This window comes from Adiantum capillus-veneris, chromosome 19, assembly GCF_014529385.1.
Source record: "Adiantum capillus-veneris isolate H3 chromosome 19, ASM1452938v2, whole genome shotgun sequence".
NCBI lineage: Eukaryota > Viridiplantae > Streptophyta > Polypodiopsida > Polypodiales > Pteridaceae > Adiantum > Adiantum capillus-veneris.
In genome coordinates, this window is record NC_140949.1 from 45,568,463 (window position 1) to 45,592,825 (window position 24,363).

At 44.6% G+C, this 24,363-nt stretch overlaps 1 protein-coding gene across 5 annotated transcripts in view; it reads right to left on the reverse strand.

The window, feature by feature from the left end:
- LOC147433933 (alanine aminotransferase 2-like) overlaps nt 1-18,580 on the reverse strand; it is a 208,781-nt gene extending 190,201 nt beyond the window's left edge. For 2 of the 5 annotated variants that reach the window (XM_086490560.1, XM_086490557.1), the window contains exon 1: nt 18,290-18,576. In XM_086490560.1, coding sequence (XP_086346686.1) covers nt 18,290-18,469 — 180 coding nt within the window. In that variant the 5' untranslated portion in view covers nt 18,470-18,576. Of the gene's footprint in view, nt 1-18,289 lie in introns of all 5 variants that reach the window. The other 3 variants (XM_086490561.1, XM_086490558.1, XM_086490559.1) reach the window with 3 other exon arrangements.
- Between the last annotated feature and the right edge of the window lie 5,783 nt (nt 18,581-24,363).

Here is a 24,363-nt window from a genome sequence, read left to right on the forward strand (position 1 = left end):
AACGTTGATGGCTGAAATTGTCTGGCACCAAAAACGCTGGTATGGGCTGGTCCTTGAGGGCTGAAATCTGTTGGTCTTAAGGGTTCAAAGGCTGAAATCTGCTGGTCTTTAGGGCTGAAATCTGCTGATGTTTAGGGCTGAAATCTGCTGGTCTTTAGGGCTGAAAAACGCTATGGGCTCGGGCTGCAAATCTGGAAACGGTAGGGCTTCTGACGACAGATTTGCTGAGCTTGATGGCGATGGTCTGCTGAGTGCTGAAAACCCCAATGCTTGGGATCAGTGGCGAAGGTTGCTTGCATGAAAAACACTAGGAGATGGGGAATCTTGCTTGGAGGAGAAAAATGCCACCAAGGTTCTTGCTGAGAAGTTGCCTGTTGAGCAATGGTGCTCCTGCTGCCTCTTCTGCCAACTAGTGCTAGTTTAGGTTTGCTTATATACAAACTTACTCAATTTGCCCTATCTACTTTCCAACAAAAGTCACTTAAAAATAATAAGTGAAAAATGTCAAAAATAGGAAAAATAGACTAAATGCACTGCAAAATTCCCCTGAAAGATTCTGATGGATTCTGATGGAAATGCTTATGATCATGCTATGTGCAACCAAAGGATATGCATCTACACTAAGTGTCTGGGCATGCACGGTCTGCGAACAGACTCACAAAAGTGCCAGAACACTTCTAAATCTAGACTAACTGGACTGATTGAACCCTTTTCGTGTTGTAGCTTGTCCACGGACACATAGGGTTGGATGTGTCACGTGACATGTGTTGATTCAAAAAGGGGTTCCTTCTACTTGGGGCCAATCAAAGATTGCAACCTTTCACACTCTCAAGAAAAAGTTGACAAACAATCGGAACAGTATTGACTTTACCAGACTTGCAAAATCCCTTTGACGTTGACGGTGATGCATGTGGTTGCAGTTTGGAGGAGTCTTGATGCAAGGTCATGTCATAGCTTACAAGAGAAGGATGTTTTTACGTTTTGACTTGGTTGCACAGATTTATGAGAAAGAGCTTTTGACAGTTACCCATGCTCTTACGTAGTGGACACTATTTAGTCGGAGTTGACTTTACCGTCTTCACAACCATCAGAGTTACGCTACTTGTCGCAAAAGCAACTTCCGGGAAAGCAGATGAGTGGCATATGCATTATCTAGACAGCCCTTGGTTCTGACCAATTCCGTGATACATCATCAAAGCTTCGAGGATATGGTAGATCCCAACGCCACAGATCCTGATTTGCAGATATCTTTCACTGGATACAGAGTGGAGAGACAGTTGCAGGCTAATCCATACGGGACGGCTATTTGATGTGGAAAACAATGTGTGTTACACAACCTTTTTTGAGGGTTTTGACAGAGTGCCATTGTCCACCTTTTTCCACCCACCGCGGCATAGATACCACCTTGAAGGGTGTTGATCGTTACTTTTATTGGCCGAGGCTCAAAAAGGATGTGGACAAGTTTGCTTAGTATGCCAAAAGGTCAAGTTTGACAGGCATAAGGCACCAGGATTTCTACAGTCTTTACCCATACCCTCCTGTCCTTGGGAAAACATTGCCATGGATTTTAATTTTTATCTTCCCAAGACTCAAAGTGAGCATGATGGCATTTGGACAGTCATCGATAGATTCAGTAAACAAACCCACTTCATTCCGGTAGACAAGACAGTTAAGCCCGATCATTTGGCGAAACTGTTTTTCTCACAGATTTTTTGAATATATGGCATGCTTGAGTCCATTGTTGTAGACAGAGATCCCCAGTTTACTAGTTTATTTTGGAGGGCAATCTGGGAGAACATTGGCACATGGTTGCAGTTCTCGTCCTTGTTCCACCCGCAGACGGATGGGAAATTTCAGATAGCCAATTCAATGGTTTTGGATTTATATTTTGGATCAGAAGACTTAATGGGAAAAGTATTTTCCCTTGATGGAGTTTGCCTACAACAACAAACGGGGAAGGCACCATTTGAAGTATTCGAGGGTGCTAAGGTTCCTCGCTTTCTAAGCACCAAAGACAATATTTTTTTTTGAAGAAGATTTTTTGAAAAGGTCTAGAAGGCATGGAGGGCCATCTAGTAGTTCAGAGGAGGAGAGCTCGTCCTCTTTTGACAGTGAACAGATCAACAATAAAACCAAGGAGTTCAAGGAAGGGAGTCAGGCCGTCAGGATTGAGACGTTTTCAGGCCACCGGGACACCCATCGAGCCCTTGAGTTTGTACAACAGTTTGACGTCGCCTTCTCTAAAGGACGGCTCACAGAACACTCTAGGGTGCGAAAGGCGGCATCTTACTTGAAAGGAATTGTATAGACATGGTGGTCTACTCTGTTGTTACGCAGAGAAGCACTTGCGACATGATTAAAATTTCAAGACAATTTTCACGTCAACTTGGATATCATATGAATATGCACGAGATGTCATCACGGCTTGGCATAACTTGAAAATGACAAGATGACTACTGTCAGAGGTTTTGGGATACTTATTTGCTAGTGTCTTTGTTTCTAAAGATTACTTTGAAAGACCAGGGATTGAGTGGTTTTGTTGTGGTTTGCTAAAAGAGATTCGAGATTGTTGTCTAAACCAGAAGTCTGACTCTATTCAAAGACTTATGCAACATGCTAAGCAACGATTTGGAACGCATGCCGGCTCATTGACTTATCCTACGGACAGAACAGTATCCACCTCAACAGGGCAAGAGTCTGCCGGTGAAAAGAATGAATCGGGGGAACTAGATGATAGCTCATCACAGAATTATGGAGATTCAGATGGTAGCACATCAGAAGGTTCTAACGAACTAAGGGAACCACATGCAAGTTCATCAGAGGATTTCGGAGAAAGGGGATCAGATGATAGTGCGTCTCAGGGTTCCGATGATTGAGACTGACATGTCAATGGACAAGGGAATCTAGTGAAGCTACTCACACGTCCCAGGGCACGAGGGAATCAACTGGTAGGTCACAAAATTCCCCAAACCCACGATACGATTTTTGAAGCGGATCGGTATGATCAAGATCTTGATATTGCTTTTGCCAAGGTGCACGAGGCTCTTGAGAAGCCTCAAACCCGGCATAAGAAGGCAGCTGACAAGATTCGATGCGACTTGCAGCTGCAAGAAGAAGATTGGGTGCTCTTATGGTTTGAGAAGGCACACCTAAGAAAACTAAAGGGAAAGGAGCAACTTTTTCGAAAGCTAAAAATGTGGTACTTTGGCCCTTTCCAGATTCAAGAGAAGGTAAGTGATGTATCCTTCAGACTGAAGTTGCCAGAAACTTGAAATATTCACAATGCTTTTCATGTGAGTCTCTTGAAACCTTTCAAGGGTGAGGTGCCAGTCGACAGGAAGCCTGAGGAGCAACCTGAAGTAGAAGAGAGCAAGGAGACTCTCGTTCCACAACAGATACTCGCTCACAACGGGAGAAAGGTAAAGTGAACGACAGTTCTTATGCGAAGTGGATGGAGGAGGAGGACCTAGCAAATACTCCTCAGATATTGGAACTTTACCTTGAGGTTTTCGGTCTAGCTTCGACTATTCCGAGAGATCCCATGGATCAACAGGGTTGAATCTGGTGCAGACGGGACTGCACAAAAGGGGAGTCACTCCACTCTTTTGTCACAGACTACTCAGATGGAATAAAGTCATTGATTTTCCTTTATATTTCAAGTATACTCATAGGCTGACAGTATTCTGCTGGATGACTTTATGAAAGAAGTACTTCGACATGGGAATTCCCAAAATGATTCTGATTGATGAGTACTCTAACATGTGATTGTGTTCAAGTTCAGGTTTGAAAGACGCAATGAATGCAGCATTTCATCTTGAGAGTCTATGGACATGATCGCAATAAGGATTAGTTAATCTCTCACCAAGAGGTGTATTTTTACTGTTGCCTTCTTTAAATATGTACTACATATTTGTATTTATTTTCTTTTTACTTGTTTTCCCCAGAACCCTTGAAAGAGGGAAGTGGGCATTGCATGGCCAGTGTGAAACGGCTGCGGCCGAACACGTTTCTTACATCAGGAGTCTAGGTCGGTCTGGGACTCGTCGGGCCAGTTAGCATTGAATTCTAATGAGTATGGAAGCCTGTGTGCGTCTGGGCCACTCGACAAGTCACTTACAACTTTATAAGTTGGTGAGAACTAGGGAATTACCTCCAAAGGGGTAAACTCGACACATGGAACTAGGAGAGCAACCTGCAAGTCAACAGAGACTTCTAGAGACTCTCATCACAAGAGGGGACGCCCATTTTGAGAGTGGAGGCTAATTTTTGCTACAAGTAACCTACACTGTGTGTGTGAGTAGTTGGCGCAGGTTCACAGCTTTAATGGAAAGCTTGCCTTCTCCTTTGTCTCATGTAGCGCGATGATCTTCTCTTGCGCATCTCTCTCTCCCCTTTTGCACATATGGTAATGCCCCACTAGTTGGGCTACTCAGATGATCATGTACAGTTCTGAGGGTTTTATGCGCATTTGCCACAGCAAGAGCCTTCTGAACAAGAACCGGATTAGCTAATTGCTAATCCCACACAAGTACGCACAATTTCCATCGTGAAAGATTGCGGATTCGGAGAGTTTTATAGCGTGAAAACTCGTCCAATTTACAAAGAAACTGTCCCATTGCGTGCGGGAGCCCTTGGGACACGCGTAGACGTGTTCGCTCCGCTAAAAACGATCCAAAACAGAGAATTACAGCCTATTGTGTTTTTCTGCAGGTTTAGGGTTTCGCACCTAAACTACAAGGGAACACCAGGGGAGCCTCGGGAAGGCCTTGGCATGCTTAGAGAGGGCTTTGGGCACCTGGTAGTGGCAAAACAGGGAATTACAGCACACTGAATTTCTGTTACAGCTCACCAGAAAGCCTCTAAATTGCGAGGGAATCTCCTAGACAGGTACATTTGACCTACAGGGATTCTGGCGCCGTTATGCTGCCAAAATCACGTCAGAAACCTGCGTTTTCAGCCCTCGCCAAGTTTGGACAGCTTTGTGAGAGTTTGATCTAAGTGTTCGGATTGTCTACTTTCAATCGAATAAAGAAATACCGAAAGGGGCACCAGTCTTTGGGGCCTACAGGGTGTCGGTGCAGTGACATTCTAGTCGCTGGACGCATCTGTGTTCTCTTTTCTTCACAGTGCTCTGTGTAAAGTTAACAGGTCATTGAAATAGTACCGCCCTCTACTACGTACAGGCCGGTTATATAATCCGACATCAATGAGGTCCTATGTGGATCTAGATGCGAATGCTCGATACGTTGCCAGGAATCATGGTCCTAGATCTCCATGGATTCTATGTGATTTGATTTGAATGTCACGTGAATGTTCAGTGACTGACGTCTTTGTGCAAGTGCTGGATTGGTGTTGTCTAGTGCGTCGGTAGTCAGTGTCTATTGAACTGGTTTATTGCTTATGTTTGTTTTTGTAGGGGTAATCAAGGACGATTACAATTCTTTCAAGAGGGGGGTATGTCACAAAGTGATGACGTGGCATGACCACTCGGACAAGCAGATGAATGATTTTATAAGTTGTTCCAACTTATGGATTGACACAAGAAAAGGAAATCGCATGCTGACGTGGCAAAGCTATACGGAGTGCGCGTGAATTGCATTGACAGCTGACGTGGCATATCCTACCGAAATTCCGCGTTGCGTTGGCTATGCCACGTGGTAGACCGTACGAATTTCCGCTAATTGCGCTGGCTGCTTTTTGGCAGTTTTTGGACCAGATGCTTTTGGGACTTGATTGCTTTTGGGGCATCCCTTGTAAGAATAAATAGACCCTTGGGGCCTCACTCTAGCATCTAGACGCAGAGTCTGAGAGCAGGGGTCCCTTGGGAGTTGTACTTTGCAGTGATTAATGATAAAGAAATACCAAAAGGGGCGCCAGACTTTGGGGCCAATACTTCTGGGCACGGAACTCCGTCGGGCCGTGTCGACTCTCTCTCTCTAATAAAGTTCAATGATTTTGAAGTTTCTGTTCGTGTGTTGCTATTGATTTCACGCTTGGAGTGTCCAAGCCTGTTACATACGGACCCATATGGTCATCGTGAAAGAGCGTCTCCTACCTTGTTGTTTTTGCCTCTACTGAGTCGATCTAAAAGTGAAAAAGGACCAAGAAATTTGCCCATCGCATTTCCTTCTCACAAATTTTGGTTTGATCCATAAAATAACGGAGACTCTGACTGTCCATCTCAACAACAAACTCGGCACCAATTGTTAGAGTTACACCACCGTTGCTTCGCCATTTTGTACGGCTAGTGATTGTCCCGGACTGGCGACCCATTGCACACCACGTAGGTTGCACAGGCGGACACTTCAGCACGTGTCCTGCCAGTCATTTTTGGGTGCACACACATTTTTAGCCATTTTTGGGCTTTTACACATTTTTGCCCTACCTCAACCCAACATTCTATAAAAGCAATGCTTGGGGTCTTGTAGTCATTCATTGTGTTATTGAGAGCAGTTGTGCATCTAGCGTTTTCTCTCTCTCCCTCTAACGTTTTTGGCGCACGTGGTTCTCACCCTCTCCGCTGCTCACTCTCACATGGTATCAATCGCCACCAAGTGAAGACACCATGCCTAGTGTTTTTGCATCAGCCCAGCGCTTTCTGCAACCTTGGCGTTTTTTGCCCTATTAACCTTGATCTGTATCCCCTACTTTTGGCGCTCCCTCCTCAGCAACAAATCGCACCAAATCAGCCCCAGATCTGCCTTGCATTTTCTGGCCAGATTTGCGTTTTTGGATCAGTTGACGTTTTTGGCGTTTGCTGCCTTTTTTTAGGACCTGCTGCATTTTCAATAAAACGCTAGGCTTGTGCACCACACGTAGCGGCCTCTACTTGCCTGAACCCCCTTGCATCAGCAAGCACTTGTAGATCTACACCAGGGTCAAGTACCTAGATGAGATCGGCATTTTTGGGGATCTTTTACTTGCTGTTTTTTTCTCTGTTTTCAGCCCTCTAACGGCTACAAACTGCGAGAACGCCCTTCTCTGAACCTCTGCGACGCTCCCGTACCGATCAATGGCGTACAGGCACGCTGAAATCTCTGTTACTAGCATTTTCAGCACCCTTTGCAGCGTTTTTTGGGCGGACAGCAGGCTAATTTTTTGCCTATTGCGTGATCGATCACTCCATTGCTCGTCAGGACACCATCAGGTGGTTGTCTGAGCAGTTATCTTGGACTACTACAGCATTGGAGACGGTATCTTCTTTGGCGACGTGAGATCTTATCCCTTGATCCTTGGGACTATTCTCTAAGCACGCGACATGTCGACTCCGAAGCAGAAGGGACAACAACAACAATCCCAAATAGGGGCCACTACGTCTTCTACGACTACGGCAACTTCCACTTCTGCAACTACGTCATCATCTGCCAATGCAACATCCAACAAATATGCCCTCACTCAGTTTGCTGAGGAGAAGAAGTTGGATTTACAGAACTATGCCGAGTGGAGGACACGAGTCCGAACAATCATTGCCTACCATCGACTCTGGGAATGGTTGAATGATTTCACCAATTCCACTACGAAGCCTACCCTTCGCACCGCTACTCGGGATCAAATCGACAAGTGGGTGGATCGGGACAAACGATTCTTCACCTTTGTTATGATGAACCTCTCGGATCGCATCACGAAGGAAGTTTCCAAAGAGAGCATGCACATCCTTTGTGGAGACGGATTCTTGACCAGTTTGAGGAGACCTCGTTTGCCAGACAGATCACACTTGAACGAAAGTTGTACAACGTCCAGTTCAAGGATTTCAACTCACTCGATGCATTGACCCACCGTATGCAGGAGCTCTGGGACGACCTTGTCTCTGCCGGAGGCAACATCACCTCGGCACGCATGGCTGGCCTCTTACTATTCAAGCTTCCCCCGCTCTTTGATCCTACTTTCAGAGTTTTCTCACATCCTCTTTTCCCACTTGGGATGAGATTCTCCCTTCCCTCGGACAGATCGAGGGGCACTCCGCATTCAGAGCGGGAGGTGTTGTTGATGCAGAAGGAACTTTGATCGCTCAAGGAGGTAGCAAGAAAGGCAAAGGTACGAAGAAGAAGAAGAAGAAGGAGATCGGAACCACCACCACAAGAAAGGGCACAAAGAATCAAAATACAGAAAGAAGAAGCGAGAAGAGGCCAACTATTAGGTGCAGCGGAATGAATGTTTGTGCTTTGCTCAAGATGAGTGCTCCGAACTGTGCTCAAGGTTCCTTTTAGTTCTTATGGAAGGGAGAGCCTTCTATTCTTAATGGAAAGGCCTATGATCACGAACAAAGTGAATGGACAATGTGCGTGCAAGTGTATGAGACTAAGAGATAGAGAGAGAAGAGAGATACGACACCAGAGACGTTGTAAAACCCTCCTCCGAAGGCCCCACTCTCGTCGGCGAGAGTGGTCTACTTATGCTTGCACAAAGTGGTACAATGACAATGCAAAGGACTGATGCAATCTGGGACTATGCCGGTGACGACGACGGTTATGACGATGACAACTTTAGGGCTGATATCTGTGGTCTTCTAACTGCTGAATTTCGGGGCTGTTTCGGTGGCTGAAAATGACTGTTTTGGCTGCGTTTTCGAGGGCTGAAAATGGGGGTCTTCTGCAACCAACTAGGGCTGAATCTGCTTTTGTTGTGGAATGCTGAAAACGCTGAACATCTGCAGCAACAATGGCTGAAAATGAAAAACGCTGATCTGCCTTTCTAGCGTTAGTGGAAAACCCTGGTGTTTCTGGGTCTGCTGGCGATCATGGGATGGCTGAAAACGCCAGGGCTGTGGGGGTGCTGAGGGTATGCAAAAACGCCAGGGCTAGATGTTGGTGGAGAACAAAACGCTAGGGCTGATTGTCCGTGGCGATCAAGCAAGGCTGAAAACTGAGAGTGTCAGCGATGATCAAAGTTGAAATCGCCAATACTAGGTGGGGATGCTGATGGAAACCAAAACGCTAGGCTAATGGTGGACGATGATGAAGACCAAAAACGCTAGGGGGTACTGCTGGGGTTTTGCTGAGAAGGTGCCTGTTGAGCATGTGCTCCTACTGCCTCTTCTGCCATTTAGTGCTAACTTGGGTTTGCTTATATATTTTCTTAGCAAAATTGCCCTACCTACTTTTGTTGGAAAGTCACTTAAATTAGTAAGTGAAAAATACCAAAAATAAGGGAAAATAGGCTAAACACACCTCTCACACTGGACCCTTGTCGTGCTCTAGCTTGTCCACGGACACATAAGGTTGGATGTGTCAGGTGACACCAAGAAGGAGAAACGGGTAGCCTCGACTACAGTTGTAGCCTCACATGAGACGGCGGGGACCGCTCTTGTCGCGACGGCAGACCACGCTCTTGCTACATCGCAATCAGGTACTTGGGTTGTTGACAGTGGAGCTACCACTCACATGACTCCCTAACAGTCTTGGTTTAGCTCTCTCAGGGAGACTCATGGGCAAACCGCCACTATGGGTGACAACCACGAGATTGCAATGTCTGGCACAGGCCAGATTACCCTCTTCCGTTCTACCTCAAACCCAAAGTTCAGTTCAGTGGAGGCACTCTACGTTCCAGACATGGCCTTCAGCCTCCTCTCTGTGTCGAGTTTGGACTCTCAGGGAGCTGACATACACTTTGGGAGTGGCACGGTGACCATTTATGATTCTACGACAGGTATTGTTCTTGCACGCGGTGAACGCAATGGATCTCTATACCGCCTCACTGCTCTTCTGTCTTGGACCTCGGAGTCTTCTTCTCTATGGCATGCACGATTTGGACACTTATGCTATCAGCAACTCCAGCAGGCTGCTAGGACCTCTGTTGTGGAGGGTTTACCCGCAATACGCTCTTCACTAGGTGTGTGCGAGGCTTGTCAATTGGGCAAGCAACATAGGGTTGCCTTTCCGAAGCAAGCATCCAACAGAGCTTCGGGACCACTCGCACTAATTCACGTTGATCTATGTGGCCCGATGAGCACTTCTTCATTTTCTGGCTCACAGTATATGCTTGTGCTTGTGAATGATTGTAGCAGGTACACTTGGGCTTCGTTCTTAAAGCGCAAGTTGAAGGCTTTCAATTTCATTCGGAATTGGAAGATGATGATCGAAAAGGAGAAGGATTTGCACGTCAAAAGTTTTCGCTCCGACAAAGGGGGTGAATTCACTTCAAAGGACTTTGCACAATGGTGCAAGTCACAGGGCATCCAGCGTTAGCTGACTACTCCTTACACTCCTTCCCAAAACAGAGGTGTTGAGCGGAAGAATCGGACTATCATGGAGATGGCTCGTGCGCTGCTCACACATGCTTCTTTACCTCAAATTTACTGGACGGAGGCGTGTAAAACGGCGGTTTACATCCAGAACCGTTCTCCTACCCATGCTTTGTAGGACATGACTCCCTAACAGGCTTCTACGGGCGAAAGCCCTCGGTCTCACACTTTCAAGTTTTTGGGTGTCCGGCCTTTGTCCATGTGCCAAAGAAGAAGCGCCAGAAGTTAGATTTCAAGTCGAAGAAGCTCATCTTCCTGGGCTGTTCATGAGAGTCTGACGGATACCGGCTTTATGATCCTGACGCCAAGACCACCACAGTTAGCCGTGATGTGACTTTCATGCAGTTTTTCAGCACACCTACAGAGGGGGCAGCATCCAAGCCTATACCTTCCCTACCTCCTCCTCCACCTCCCTCACCTGATCCCAACCCTACACCTATCCTTGTACCCTCAACACCGCAACTAGTTACTTCAACCGATCATGCCATATCAGATTCCGATTCTGATGTGGATGATAGTTCTCCTCCGGTGGAGGCGGTCCACCTCGCAAGGAGAAGTTAGTACCTGGTTGGCTCTACTCTACAGTTTCTTCCTCTGGAGTCACGAAGTTAGCAGACTCGCCAAAACCTGGACACCCTCGACGTTCTACACGCCTCAAGCAGAGGCAAGCTTATGACGGCGCGCAGAGTTCGTGGACTTTGCACTCATGATAAGCGCATCTTTCTCACGAACTCGTCCCCAAGCTCTGCAAGGTTCTCCTGTGGTATCATGTCCTAGCTCTCCTATGACATTGGGAATCAATCCCACAGTAGGGCAAGGCTTCTTGTTATCATTGTTGTTGTCCTGGCTATTCGGACGCTTAACAAGGATATTATTGGGTGGGGTGGGGTAAGCGTTTTGGTTACAATCTCGAAAAGTGTGTCCTGTGCGTTCACACTTATAGCATCCTTCGTGAGCCCAATACTCAGCCATCTGCTAAGGGGTGAGTTGAAAATGCCGGTTAGGGGTTTGTGAAGTCCTTGAAGTTTGTTGCCTTTGGCCCAAAGTAGTGTTGTTGCGAGAAATGGGGTTCCGTGAGAGCGGTGTTGTTTCAAAAACTAATTCCTTTCTCATGACGTGATAACTGACTCCAACATATACTTGGCCGATACAAAAATCTCGCCGTGGAAAAGGTAATCCCAATGTTGTTAGGTGCGGCGGAATGAATGTTTGAACTTTGCTCGAGATGAGAGCTCCGAACTGTGCTCAAGGTTCCTTTTTGTTCTTATGGAAGGTAGAGCCTTCCGTTCTTAATGAGAGAGTGCAATGATCATAACAAGTGAATGGACACTGTGCGTGCAAGTGTATGAGACTGAGAGATAGAGAGAGAAGAGAAATACGACACCAGAGACGTAAAACCCTCCTCCGAAGGCCCCACTCTCTATGGCGAGAGCGGTCTACTTATGATTGCACAAATCTCTACAATGCTTGGACTTGCCGACGATGTCGACGACAATGAGGACGACAACGAGACGGGCTGAAATCTGGAAACTCTAATGGCTGAAATCTGCAAATCTTCTACCTGTTGAATTCTGACTCTATGTCGGTGACGATGTCGATGACAATGATGTGACGACGACGCGCTGAAAATGCAAATGCTGAAATCTGCGTTTTCCGGGCTGAAACTGTTAACCTTGCAAAACTGACCGTGCGGCGAGGAACTGCTGCGGGATGGTGAGATCTGCGAGGTTCGGGACTTGATCTACGATGTCTAAGGGCTGAAAACTGAAAACGCTGGTGCTTCTTGAGGTTCTGTCGCGGTGAATCTGCAAAACACTGGGGCTGATCTGCAAATCAAAAACGCTAGGGCTGAGAATCTGCTGCTGTCGCCGGTTGTCTTGCCAGGCAAAACGCTAGGCTGATCTGCTGTGTCTTGACGACGCCGGGGCTGATCTGCTGTGCACAAATCGCCAAGGCTGATCTGATGCAAAAACGCTAGGTCTTCTGTGGAGAAAACGCCAGAGTAGTCGCGGAGGTTGGTCTTGCTGAGAAGTTGTCTGTTGAGCAAGGTGCTCCTGTTGCCTCTTCTGCCAGAAAGTGTTAACTTTGGTTTTCTTATATACAAACTTACTCAATTTGCCCTACCTACTTTTCAACAAAAGTCACTTAAAAATAATAATTGAAAAATGTCAAAAATAGGTAAAATAGGCTAAATGCACTGGAAAATTCCCCTGAAGGATTCTGATGGATTCTGATGGGAATGCTTATGATCATGCTGTGTGCAACCAGAGGATATGCATCTACACTACGTGACTGGGCATGCACGGTCTGCGAATAGACTCACAAAAGTGTCAGAACACTTATAATCTAGACTGACTGGACCGACACAACCCTGATCATGCTGTAGCTTGTCCACGGACACATAGGGTTGGATATGTCACGTGACATCGCCTCCTTTTCAAAGTGAGGTACTGGTACCGAGCTCTATGGCGTCGAGGGAGATCGCCAACAATATCCGGAATCCTGGAAAGGACTCTTCGCCGGCCCACTCTGATGTTTGGGTCCTGCGGTACTTGAACTTCATAAAGGTCTGCAAAGCTTGCTTCTTTGGGCCGCGCCGAAAGCGACACAAAGTCTTGTGTGGCTCCTTCAATGCTTCAACTTCGTCAAGTGTCATGCTTCTTTCTTCTTCAAGAATCTCCATGGCTGAAAATTCCTAAAACCACTTCCAACACAAAACCATGAACATACCTATTCCATGTAAAGTGAGTGGAAAAAATCTTGTCTTCCTAAAAGACTGTGCATGCAATGTAGATGAACAAAGAGACGGAGTGCCAAACCGTTCACCACACACACGCAAACAATGAGATTGAATCTTTCTCTTCTGATCTAAAGCAATCAACTTTGGCAATTCACAACGGAAATGCCCGTGCTTGGTGCTCATACTTTCATGTGCTCGTTCTACGAATGTGTCATGCCAAGGAAGAGACATGGAATGTGACTTCCTTGAATGCATACTTTTCAGCTTTTCATGAAAAATCCGCATACATTCGTGCTCATCCATGAGTGAAACGTGCTCAATATACAATATGTCATGCCTAGGGAAAAAAATCACATAAAGACGCTGACTAAAATAAAGGAAACGATCACGAATGAAACACTCGAACACTGCGTGCGTATCAATCATGTGAACACATAATACTTCCTGTAAGGGTTCTTTGGACCTAGGCTCGTGAGCCAAGATCGGTTCTTCTTGAATGATCGAATCGTCCTGTGGGGGTTCTTTGGACCTCGACTCAAGAGCCAAGATCGGGTCTTCGTGATTGATCGTCTCTGCAATGAGGTTAGCTTCACTAGAGAAAGTATCAACTAACACATCATCCTTCTTGTGAACAATCACATCTTCTTCATGCAACTCATCATGCTTGTGAGAAATCACATCTTGATCATGCAAATCATCATGCTTGTCATTGTCAACCAAATCATCATGCTCATCATTAGCATTCAAATCATCATGCAAATCATTGTCATTCAATTCATCATGCTTCTCATAATCATGCACATCCTGTGTCTCATGCTTTGGAGAAGAAGAGACTGAGAGAGTCTCCTTTTCCCAAATCTCTTACATCTGTGCCTGAACTTGAGAAAAGAGTTGCAAGAACTCTTTCATGTGTTGGTCGCTCTTGTCTTTGACGGCGGCTGCCATTCTTTCTTGGTGTTTGCGCTCCATTTCTGCTTTTCTTTCTGCTCTTCTTTCTGCGTGTCTCCGATACATTTCTGCCTTTCTTTCTTTGCATTCACGATCAAATTCTGCCATTCTTTCTGCATTTCTTGCTTCGCGTTCTAACTTCCTTTCCATAAACATCTGGTCCAACTCCTCCATAGGAGTTAGTGCAATCCTTGACGTAGATAGAGAAGGGGGAGGGTCGGAAAAACCTCCTGGTGGGGAAAATTCTTCTTCGCCTCTCTCATGCTCATCACCTCCAAGCGAAGTATCCATTCCACTTCGAGCGATGACCATCCTGAAGTCGTGGGTTCTTGTGGGTTCTTATGGTCTTGGGTTCTTAAGTTCACGAGGAACTTAGGTTCTTGGGGTTCTTGAGTTCTTGAGGTTCTTCGGTTCTTGAGGTTCTTCTTTAGCTTGCAATCTGTGTTCAAGAAGGATCTTCTCTTCACCCGAGTTCTGCTCTTTTCCGCGCCCGCACCCCTTGGCAGCCTTGCGCTCACACCAAAGTTGCTTTTTCCCACCTCACATCGATAGGCCCGCCGCTAAGTGCACGGTCCGCTCTCAATGAGTAAAAAGAGGCACAAGGGGAGGCTAGACAAGCCCTTCTTTCTTGGAATTCCTATCACTCTTCAAAACAAGATTAGGAATCGACACGCCCAAGCGAACTTGGGTTCATGCGACCTCAACAAGCAAAAAAAAATCAGTGGTTCTTGTGGTTCTTTCCTTGAGTGATACAGAACGCTACCAAAGCTCCGATACCAATGTTAGGTGCAGCGGAATGAATGTTTAAACTTTGCTCAAGATGAGTGCTCCGAACTGTGCTCAAGGTTCCTTTTTGTTCTTATGGAAGGTAGAGCCTTCCGTTCTTAATGAGAGAGTGCAATGATCATAACAAGTGAATGGACACTGTGCGTGCAAGTGTATGAGACTGAGAGATAGAGAGAGAAGAGAAATACAACACCAGAGACGTTGTAAAACCCTTCCTCCGAAGGCCCCACTCTATATGGCGAGAGCGGTCTACTTATGATTGCACAAATCTCTACAATGCTTGGACTTGCCGACGATGTCAACGACGATGAGACGGGCTGAAATCTGGAAACTCTAATGGCTGAAATCTGCAAACCTTCTACCTGCTGAATTCTGACTCTATGTCGGTGACGATGTCGATGACAACGATGTGACAACGACGCGCTGAAAACGCAGATGCTGAAATCTGCGTTTTCCGGGCTGAAACTGTAAACCTTGCGAAAACTGACCGTGCGGCGAGGAACTGTTGCAGGATGGTGAGGTCTGCGAGGTTCGGGACTTGATCTGCGATGTTGAAGGGCTGAAAACTGAAAACGTTGGTGCTTCTTGAGGTTCCGTCGCGGTGAATCTGCAAAACGCTGGGGCTGATCTGCAAATCAAAAACGCTAGGGCTGAAAATTTGCTGCTGTCGCCGGTTGTCTTGCCAGGCAAATGCTAGGCTGATCTGTTGTGTCTTGACGACGCCGGGGCTGATCTGCTGTGCACAAATCGCCAAGGCTGATCTGATGCAAAAACGCTAGGTCTTCTGTGGAGAAAACGCCAGAGTAGTCGCGGGGGTTGGTCTTGCTGAGAAGATGCCTGTTGAGCAAGGTGCTCCTGCTGCCTCTTCTGCCAGAAAGTGCTAACTCTGGTTTGCTTATATACAAACTTACTCAATTTGCCCTACCTACTTTCCAACAAAATTCATTTAAAAATAATAAGTGAAAAATGTCAAAAATAGATAAAAAATAGGCTAAATGCACTGGAAAATTCCCCTGAAGGATTCAACTTACTCAATTTGCCCTACCTACTTTCCAACAAAAGTCACTTAAAAATAATAAGTGAAAAATGTCAAAAATAGGTAAAAAATAGGCTAAATGCACTGGAAAATTCCCCTGAAGGATTCTGATGGATTCTGATGGGAATGCTTATGATCATGCTGTGTGCAACCAGAGGATATGCATCTACACTAAGTGACTGGGCATGCACGGTCTGCGAACAGACTCACAAAAGTGCCAGAACACTTATAATCTAGACTAACTTGACTGACTAAACCCTGATCATGATGTAGCTTGTCCACAGACACATAGGGTTGGATGGGTCACGTGACAAATGTGTACGTCTCAATCTGCTCTATAAAACTAATATCTTTGAAAGTAGACACAGGTAGATACGTAGAAGCGTGTCCAAAGGGTACATTTTTAGGCCAGACCAGGAAGCCAGTATTTCGACCTCGAAAGTGTCATCCAAAAAGCTTGGGTAGAATGCTAACTTGAAATTGATCCAAGTTTTGGGGCGGTCGAGCTTCTTGAACAGGGTGGCCCACCAAGTCAATGCATTATACTTGAGAAAAGATGCGACTTTGAGCCACTTTGATTCTTTGGTATTTTTCCATTACTAAACACGACATGGAACTACTTTAAAAATTTGAGAGCATCATGAGAATCTTGACGTTGAGAATGCGAAAATTTTTACTATAGCACCTCAGTCCTCCATCCTTTAAGGGTTTCGAACCAACGTCTGTTGTCAGAAGTGCAGCATAGTAGTAATAGTGATGATGTTGCCCACCTATTGCATATGTAGGTGGGAGTGGAGCAGTGGGTGGTGGTGGAGGGGGAGTATAAGGTGAGGGTCCCGTGGGTAAAGATGGTAGCGGATCTGTGGCCGCATGGAAACGTTCTCCTAAAGCCATTTGCTTAAAAATCCCTCCCAAAAACTGAAAGACATCACCAGAACTTTGTGGGGAGAGGCCACAAGTGGATTTTGGGATACACGAGGATACATACGTTAGGCCTGTTAAGGGACGACTGGGGTTGCGAGAGGATTTATAGAGCCCACAAGTAATTGTGCAGGGCTTCTAAATCAATTCCCTCATCTGTCGGGTTCTTCTTTTGTTGGTCCGCCAAGTAAACCAATCGTCGAACCACGTACCACGTATGTGTCTCATCCGGTTGCCTTTGTGTCGAAGGACTTGGAGGGTGCCCTTCTTGAACAGTGTGGTCGACTTGCTCTCCGTGCATGTTGATTGGATCATGCTTCGATTTGCGAAGGGCAAGGAAGTAAGCTGTGCTCTGATACCACAGTAATCACTTACGGCAAGTGATCGGACGAAAAGACAGAATCTACACACTTGGCAACACGTTTAGTACTTCAAACAACTTAGATAACAAACAGAAATAGAGAGAGAGAGAGAAGACACGGCACGATGGAGTTCCGAGCCAAGACGCGTTGGCCCCAAAGAGTGGCGCGCTGGCTTGCTGACGTGGCAGCTTGTACGGATTTCCGTGATTTATGTAGGCAGCTTTTGAGCACCTACTTTTGGACCAGATACTTTTGAGTTTACTGATTTTCATGTAACTGCTTTTGAGGCCAAGGGCCTTTAAAAATGTGCAGAGGGCTCATTCTCTAGCACGTTTCGGTGAGAAGGTGTAGAGCGCGAGTACCGGCATTGTATTGAGCACACCCGGACCCGCATGCAGCAGGCCATGAATGGTGGTGCAAATCACAACACAATTTACGGCGCGCCATACAAACTGCTAACATGATGGCTGACCGCACAGATGCTGCTTACGCGGCACTTTTTTTACATGAGGGGAGCTTTGTTAATGGAAGCAGATAATTTTAGTGCTTTTGTGTTCTCTGTCATTTAATGTTTGCTGTTTTCAGATAATTTGTGGTGCTGTTACTTTGTTTTACCACCTTGTCATCAGGTGATTTGCCAGTTTCACTCAGCGACTCACAGTTTGCAATTGAGGTCTAAACATGCACAACACATGCAAATGATACTAAGCCAAAGAGGAGGAGGAGGAGAGACTACACACGATCCCCATATTCAGCCCTATCTGGTGACATTCTTCGGTATGCTGAGTTAAATGAGGCGCTCTTCAATGCCGCACACAGAATTAATAATGTGAGATGCATAATTCTTGACAATCCTATTGAACTCCTTGGATGTGGAGAGAATAAGCTTGGGGACCACGTTAATAACATAGAAGGAGATAACATTCGCAATGGATCACATCTTCTTGCTTTCACAGCTGCACATCACTTGATTATCTATAGTGGTAATGGACGGAGGCAAGGGTGCTTACCACTATATTATTGCGTCATCGTAAGCTATGGACAGCAAAATCAATCATTGGCTGGTTGTGAAATTCAGTACATTCACTTGCCAGAGCAAATGTGAGAGTGAGGGCATGTATGCCACGTTCATGAAAACGGGTAATCACTTGGGGAAGCTCTATTTCATTAAGGGAATTCCATGTCATCAATTACGTTCTGTGCACAGAGACTTTCATGCATTGGAAGATTGCAAAGAATGAAAAGCTCAGGAATACCTTGGGATTGATGGTGTCGATAGAGATGCGGGGAGACCGTACAGCAAAAGGGTGGAAGCATCTAATAATGAAGAGCTTCTGTGAGACGCTTTCTTGCCGTGTAGCTGCAGGAAGAGACCGGGAAGCTGATAGCTTTGTTGTCGCCAAGGCGCACTTGATCGTCTGGGCAGCTCGCCTCATTTGCTGTTTAACGTAAAATACTTACACGTACAGGTCACAGATGAATCATACTGGTAAGAACTGATTGGATGTGTAAACTCCATGGCCACAAAGTAGATGGAGGCACTGCCTATGTGATATCTATAACCCACATTGAAGTGATGAAAACATAAGTTGCAATTTGTCTTTCTATCTTCATGAAATTATTTTCCCCATTCAAAAGTTGTGGACTTTGTTGACTGTTGATGTCCGACTAGAAGAGATGCTCCCATTTTCGATGATGTAACCGGTGCCACTCATATTAATGTTGTTGATGATGTAGTTGCCACCACAATGTAGACGGAAGCACTACCTGTGTATGGCAAACTTCGTTTGACACTCTCTTTTATAGTCCACATGCATTAAATTTGTCTCTAGGTCCTGCCACAAGTTAAATCACGATGGTAAATAACAAGGAATGCAAACGGATTCAATGCAATGCAGAGAGACCCAAGTTATTAGGCATACAACAACAAAGTAGAAGCCACAAAATACAATAGAAATTATATGTGATAGTCCAACTAAGACAAGGTGATTGAAAGAGCATCTTGTTTTAGTTGGACATATAGGCCTATGGAGCGACCATGTGCGCCCTCCCTCACCCCCAATTTATGAACAACACTAGAGTGACAACAATTCTATGTGAGAAACTAAAACAAGGTGATTGAAGTAATAGCATGGCCTACCTTTGTCTGCACAAATAAATGTGGTGTACAAAGACATCCTTGGCATATATGTCTTTTGAACAATCATGTGCGCACATCTCCCTCACCCTTGATTTATGAGTTTGTCAACCAACCTTTTTGTGCTTAGCTGATCGAGGATGTGTTTGTCCCAAGGTTAAAGGTTCAATCCCTTGATAGTGCAACGTATTGAGGCTCTAGGTCAGGAGAATTGTGGACTACTTCCAAAGGCATTCACATTTTTCCTCCTAGGCTATTCAATTAGCTTCTTTAAATCTTCTCCATTTCCACCTCTTTGCATATAAGTTATCTTAAATAAGTTTTATCATATAATACTTGGTCTTTTCTTGTTTTAGAAATATATCATATTTACTAGCAGCCTTATCATTCTGCCTCAGTCCTCCCTTGTTGTTGCCATCTAAAAAAGGCACCCAGAATCAGTGTCTATCAATGTTTGTCATCCATAAAACACCCTTTACTTTTGTACATACATCAGTACTAGTAGAGGGATCCGCATCGAGTCCTTTTGCTCCCTTCTAATGAGAGAGAGAAAAAGATCGATCGAGAACATGCAAAATGTAATTGTTGCAAGGAGGCCAAGGCCCTCTTTTAAAGCACTTGGAGTTGTTGGTAGCTCTCAACTGTAAAAACGAGACTGCCTAGGAGGAGACCTTATCCATCAACACTATGGGTGCTAGCTAGGTAAAACAAAACTATAAAAACAAGGTAGCTAGAAGACATTCAAAGTGATTGGATAGGAAATGTAAAATCAAAAGGGAAAAGCTACAACTCTGAAAAATGAGCATTGAAGACAACCTAATTTTATCGATTGCAAAATGAAGTAAGAAGACAATAGACAAGAAGACTACTCAAAACTTAATACCGACCATAACTTCTACTATAAAATCTAGGATCAAGATTAAGCATTCAAGTTTGCAAATAGCCATCAAAACCAAACATAAGCTAGAAAAAAATAATCTTAAAACAGACCTTGTGATCATTTGATGGACAGCCTCATGCTTGGAATGATTTGATCACTTGACAGCTATTCCAAGTTTTGAACATCAGAGTCAGATGTTAGATATCAAATCAAATAAGATGAAAAGAATTAGACTTTAGAAGACCAAATGGGAAAATCACACAAATAACTGGAATGGATTGGAAGACTAAATTCAGATGACATGAACTAGGACAATTGGAATTTAGATATGCAGATTTATGAATGTTTTATAAGTATAACTCTGGAAGTAAAGATGATACCGCATTTAATGCTCAGTTTCAAGATGATACAAGAGTTACGACAACCCGTGAAAGATACAAACAAGCTCTGAGAAAGACTAACATGCTCTGTGAAAGCATCCCTTCCCCGCTCATCGCCTTGTGGCCGACTATCTCCCAGCTCTAGCACAGGGGCTAGGCGGGGGTGGTGCCCCTCGCGTATGTCCAGTTTGCATCGTTCTATTGGGATGTGTGTCAATGATCCTTCCGCAGGTTCACCTACGAAAACCTTCTTACAACTTCTCCTTCCTCTAAATGATAAGGCTTAATGAACATCTCACAACGTTGTTGGCAGCAAACCGCCAGTGTTGCCGCGATCGAAAACTTCACATGACCATTCAATCGGAAGGAGTGACTAGGTTCTTCTTTCTAAGGAGGTTAGAACCTTCTAGGTTCTTCCTTCTAGAACCTTTTGGTGATGATGCAAGTGATGATGTAGGTGTGGTCACATAAACAATGTAGTCGATGATGTAAGCGATGATGCAATTGATGACATCAGCGATGATATAGGCGATCTTCTAGAACTTTCTTCAATCTTCTGGAATCTTTGAAAACCTTCTTCTTGTAGGAGCTCAAGAAGATTTATTCTTCCATCCGTGACATTACCCCCTCCTCGAGTGATGTGTTCCACGAGGAGTGGTGGTGTTTGTATCAATTGGCTTTGGTTTCCATGAATGTTGTTGGTGGAACTACTGAACCTTGAAGGGTGCTCCCTGAAGACTAGATGTGGGTTCCCATGTCCTCTTGATAACATCATAACCTTTCCAGCGTACAAGATTGTAGCCTTTCCCGTGAAATTCGAGAATCAAGTAATTTCTCGACTTCATATTCTTCTTGCCCATCGATCTCAATTGGCAGTGGGGGTTGCTGGGTTATTTTGGGAATGTTGGAGTGCAACAAGGCTCTAGAACCGAGACATGAAATACTGGATGAATCTTCATAGATTGGGGTAGTTGGAGGTGATAGATGACTAGATTGACTTGGCCTAGAATCTTGAATGGTCCAAGACACTTGTAATCTAGATTTTGGCAAGGACAAGAGGGGCATAGATCATGACATAGAAGCCACATTGTATCCCCCACTTTGTATGTTGGGTGTCGCAGTTGATGCTGGTATGCATTACTCTTGTATTTCTCTTGGGCTTCTTTTATGTGCATCTTCAAATCCTTGTGAATTTTGGATAATTGTAGAGCAAGGTTTACAATAGTTGGATTCTTCACTTGATGATTCGCACGGATATCCATTTTGGGATGCTGACCATGATTGGCAAAGAATGGGTTGTGGCGAGTAGAAACATGAACAATGTTATTGTAAGAAAACTCTGCCAATGAGAGTAGATCCACTCAATTATCTTGATGATAATTGATTGCATATGGTAAATATTTTTCGAGGGCTTGATTTACTCTCTTCGTTTGCCCATCATTTTGTGGGTGATTGGCTAATGAGAGGTTTATCCCTACGATTACTTACCCTTGTTGATCAAATGCTACATTTCTTTCTTTAGATGAAAGGTAGGACCTTCTAGATAAGGCATCTGGCTTACCTTGTTGATGGCTAGGCCTATAAGAAATAATGAAGTCAAATCTTGATAGGATATCACTTCACCTTACTTGGGTCGACAATTCAAGACACGAGATGATATGAATGTGGGACGAGTGTCTAGCCTCACTCCTATCTTATTGCAGACATAGCGAGAACTACGAATATAATTGTCAATCCATGGGACGAAGCTGACTCGACTAGTGCATAGAGGCTACAAGAGGTTGTCAATATCTTGGAAAACAACAAACAGCTTGTATCTATCTCAAGATACACTCAAATGACACAAATCACCAAAAGCTAGTCGCTCATCGGCAAACAAATCACAACCGTTACAGCATCAAATGACAACCAAACATTACGAAACTTCTAAGACATGTTTATAAGACCTAAGCACACATGTTTACGGTCTCAAATCTCACTTTAGGTCAAGCATAAAAATCATGATTATTAACAACATTGAGTTCTTAACCTAGTCGTTTTCAACCCAGAATGCATCTAAATGCTTAGCAATGATGCCCCAATACCCCGCCTATACTTATTTTATGATTTTGAAGCTTGAATTCTTACTTATGATGAAATTAGGCCGCGGGTCGGCGACGCCAAAAGCTACGGATTACCATGAAATGTTTACGTCAATGCGTAGAGCTCTTACCTGCGGTTGCAACGCAACAGACGGCACTGCAATGTGACAACAGGGAAGGGAGTAGGAAGCGCGAGAAGGAGAGAAGTGAGCGTCGTTAGCTCACGTTGTGTTTCTATTATCCAAAAACTTATAAAATACTTACAAAAATTGGCTTTTATACCTTAGCCAAGGTTTTTGTGGTCAAAACTAATAATCTGGGAGCTCTAACTAAAGACAGGTTGATACAATCTGGAAGCTTGTAGCCCTGGCTCATCAATTACATTGTCTATCTTGAGAGTAGGAGTTACAACATTTCCGATTCATCAAAATAATAAGTATTTTTACAATGAAAGCTCCAAAAAATGTTATCCGAGTTAGCTTGCTGCTAACATCCCCCTCCCCCCCGATTGTGTTGTCCCTTGACACAACTTCATGGACTGAAGTAGTCTTTGGGTTGACGGCTGGCGAAGCGGTCTTTAAGCGCATGTAGTGATTTCTCATATCTGAGTCTTCTTTCTTTGTCAGGAACTTGCAAGAACTGCATGGTGACTCTGTTTTTAAGTTCAATGGCTGAATAGCCAGCAAATCTGGATGTAAGGTTACTGATCACTGGCCCAAATATCTTTGTTCGCCAAGTGAAGAAACCTGTATAGAATGCTTCCTCAAACACCAACATATTGATAGAGGGCAAAAACATGCACCGGGCGTAGAAGCCGTAAAGGACTTCTTCTGAAGGCTGGCCACTTAAGTCATAACAAAGACCCTTATTGCCTTCGAGAAAAGATATCCATGGTGCTCCGTCTTACTCTGGCTTGCGAAAACTTGGAATGCAGGTGAGCAGCATTCTGCAAATCTTGTACAACATGGCACATGAGAGGCCAGGAAGGCTCTTGAAGAAATTCATGGTGCCAGTTAGGGTTTTCACCATGTATTCCTCTGTTGCCAGTCCCTGCTCTGGAGCTGGTAGTCGTGGATAGTTCAGCCATGCCAGCCTCTTCTTTTTCAGTGCTTCATATGCTTGCTAGGTCCTTACCCTTGGTACAGGACAGAATGTTGGATCTTTCTAGAGGGCTGCACGTGCTCTTGGGAACAGAATTAGATATTCTCGAATTCTTGTTCAACCAGTTCTTTCTATGGTCAATTTTGGGTCGTATGACTTCGTGAACTGCTAGGTTTCTAGGGTTTTTTTCTGAGCCTAGACTTGCTACCCGGCCATATAGAATTGTTTATTGGTAAGCTTAGAACTTACCCCTCATGTCTTCTGTGAAACGGCGCTGTAAAAGGGCGAATGTGGACTCCAGAAATTGCGCACGAAGAAGGTCGAGAGCTCTCTCCTCCAAGAGTGACTAGTGGAAATGAGGTGATTTTGGGCTACCTTGGATATCTATACTTAGACTTCCCGAACTATTTTTCCCCAAATTCCCCTATTAGTCCTATTAAACCATGAAATCTATGTTAGACTCAAAAATTTCTTCAATCGGATTTTGGTAGCTCATTCTAGAAGAATTTGCGAAAGTAGGCCTTGGCAACCTACTTTTGGCTTCCCACTTCCATCTGTCGATTCGATTGAAATTTTTTGTGCTTGTTCATCTTGTCCTTCTGATCATCAACATATCTTCAGTTTCTTCATCTGAGCTCATTTGCTATTTATTATTAATTTTTGATCTGTTTATTAAAAAAATCAAAGAAAATAATAAAATGCACTAAAAAAGAAAATTGAAAATTCAATAATAAAGAAAATCCATTGAAAA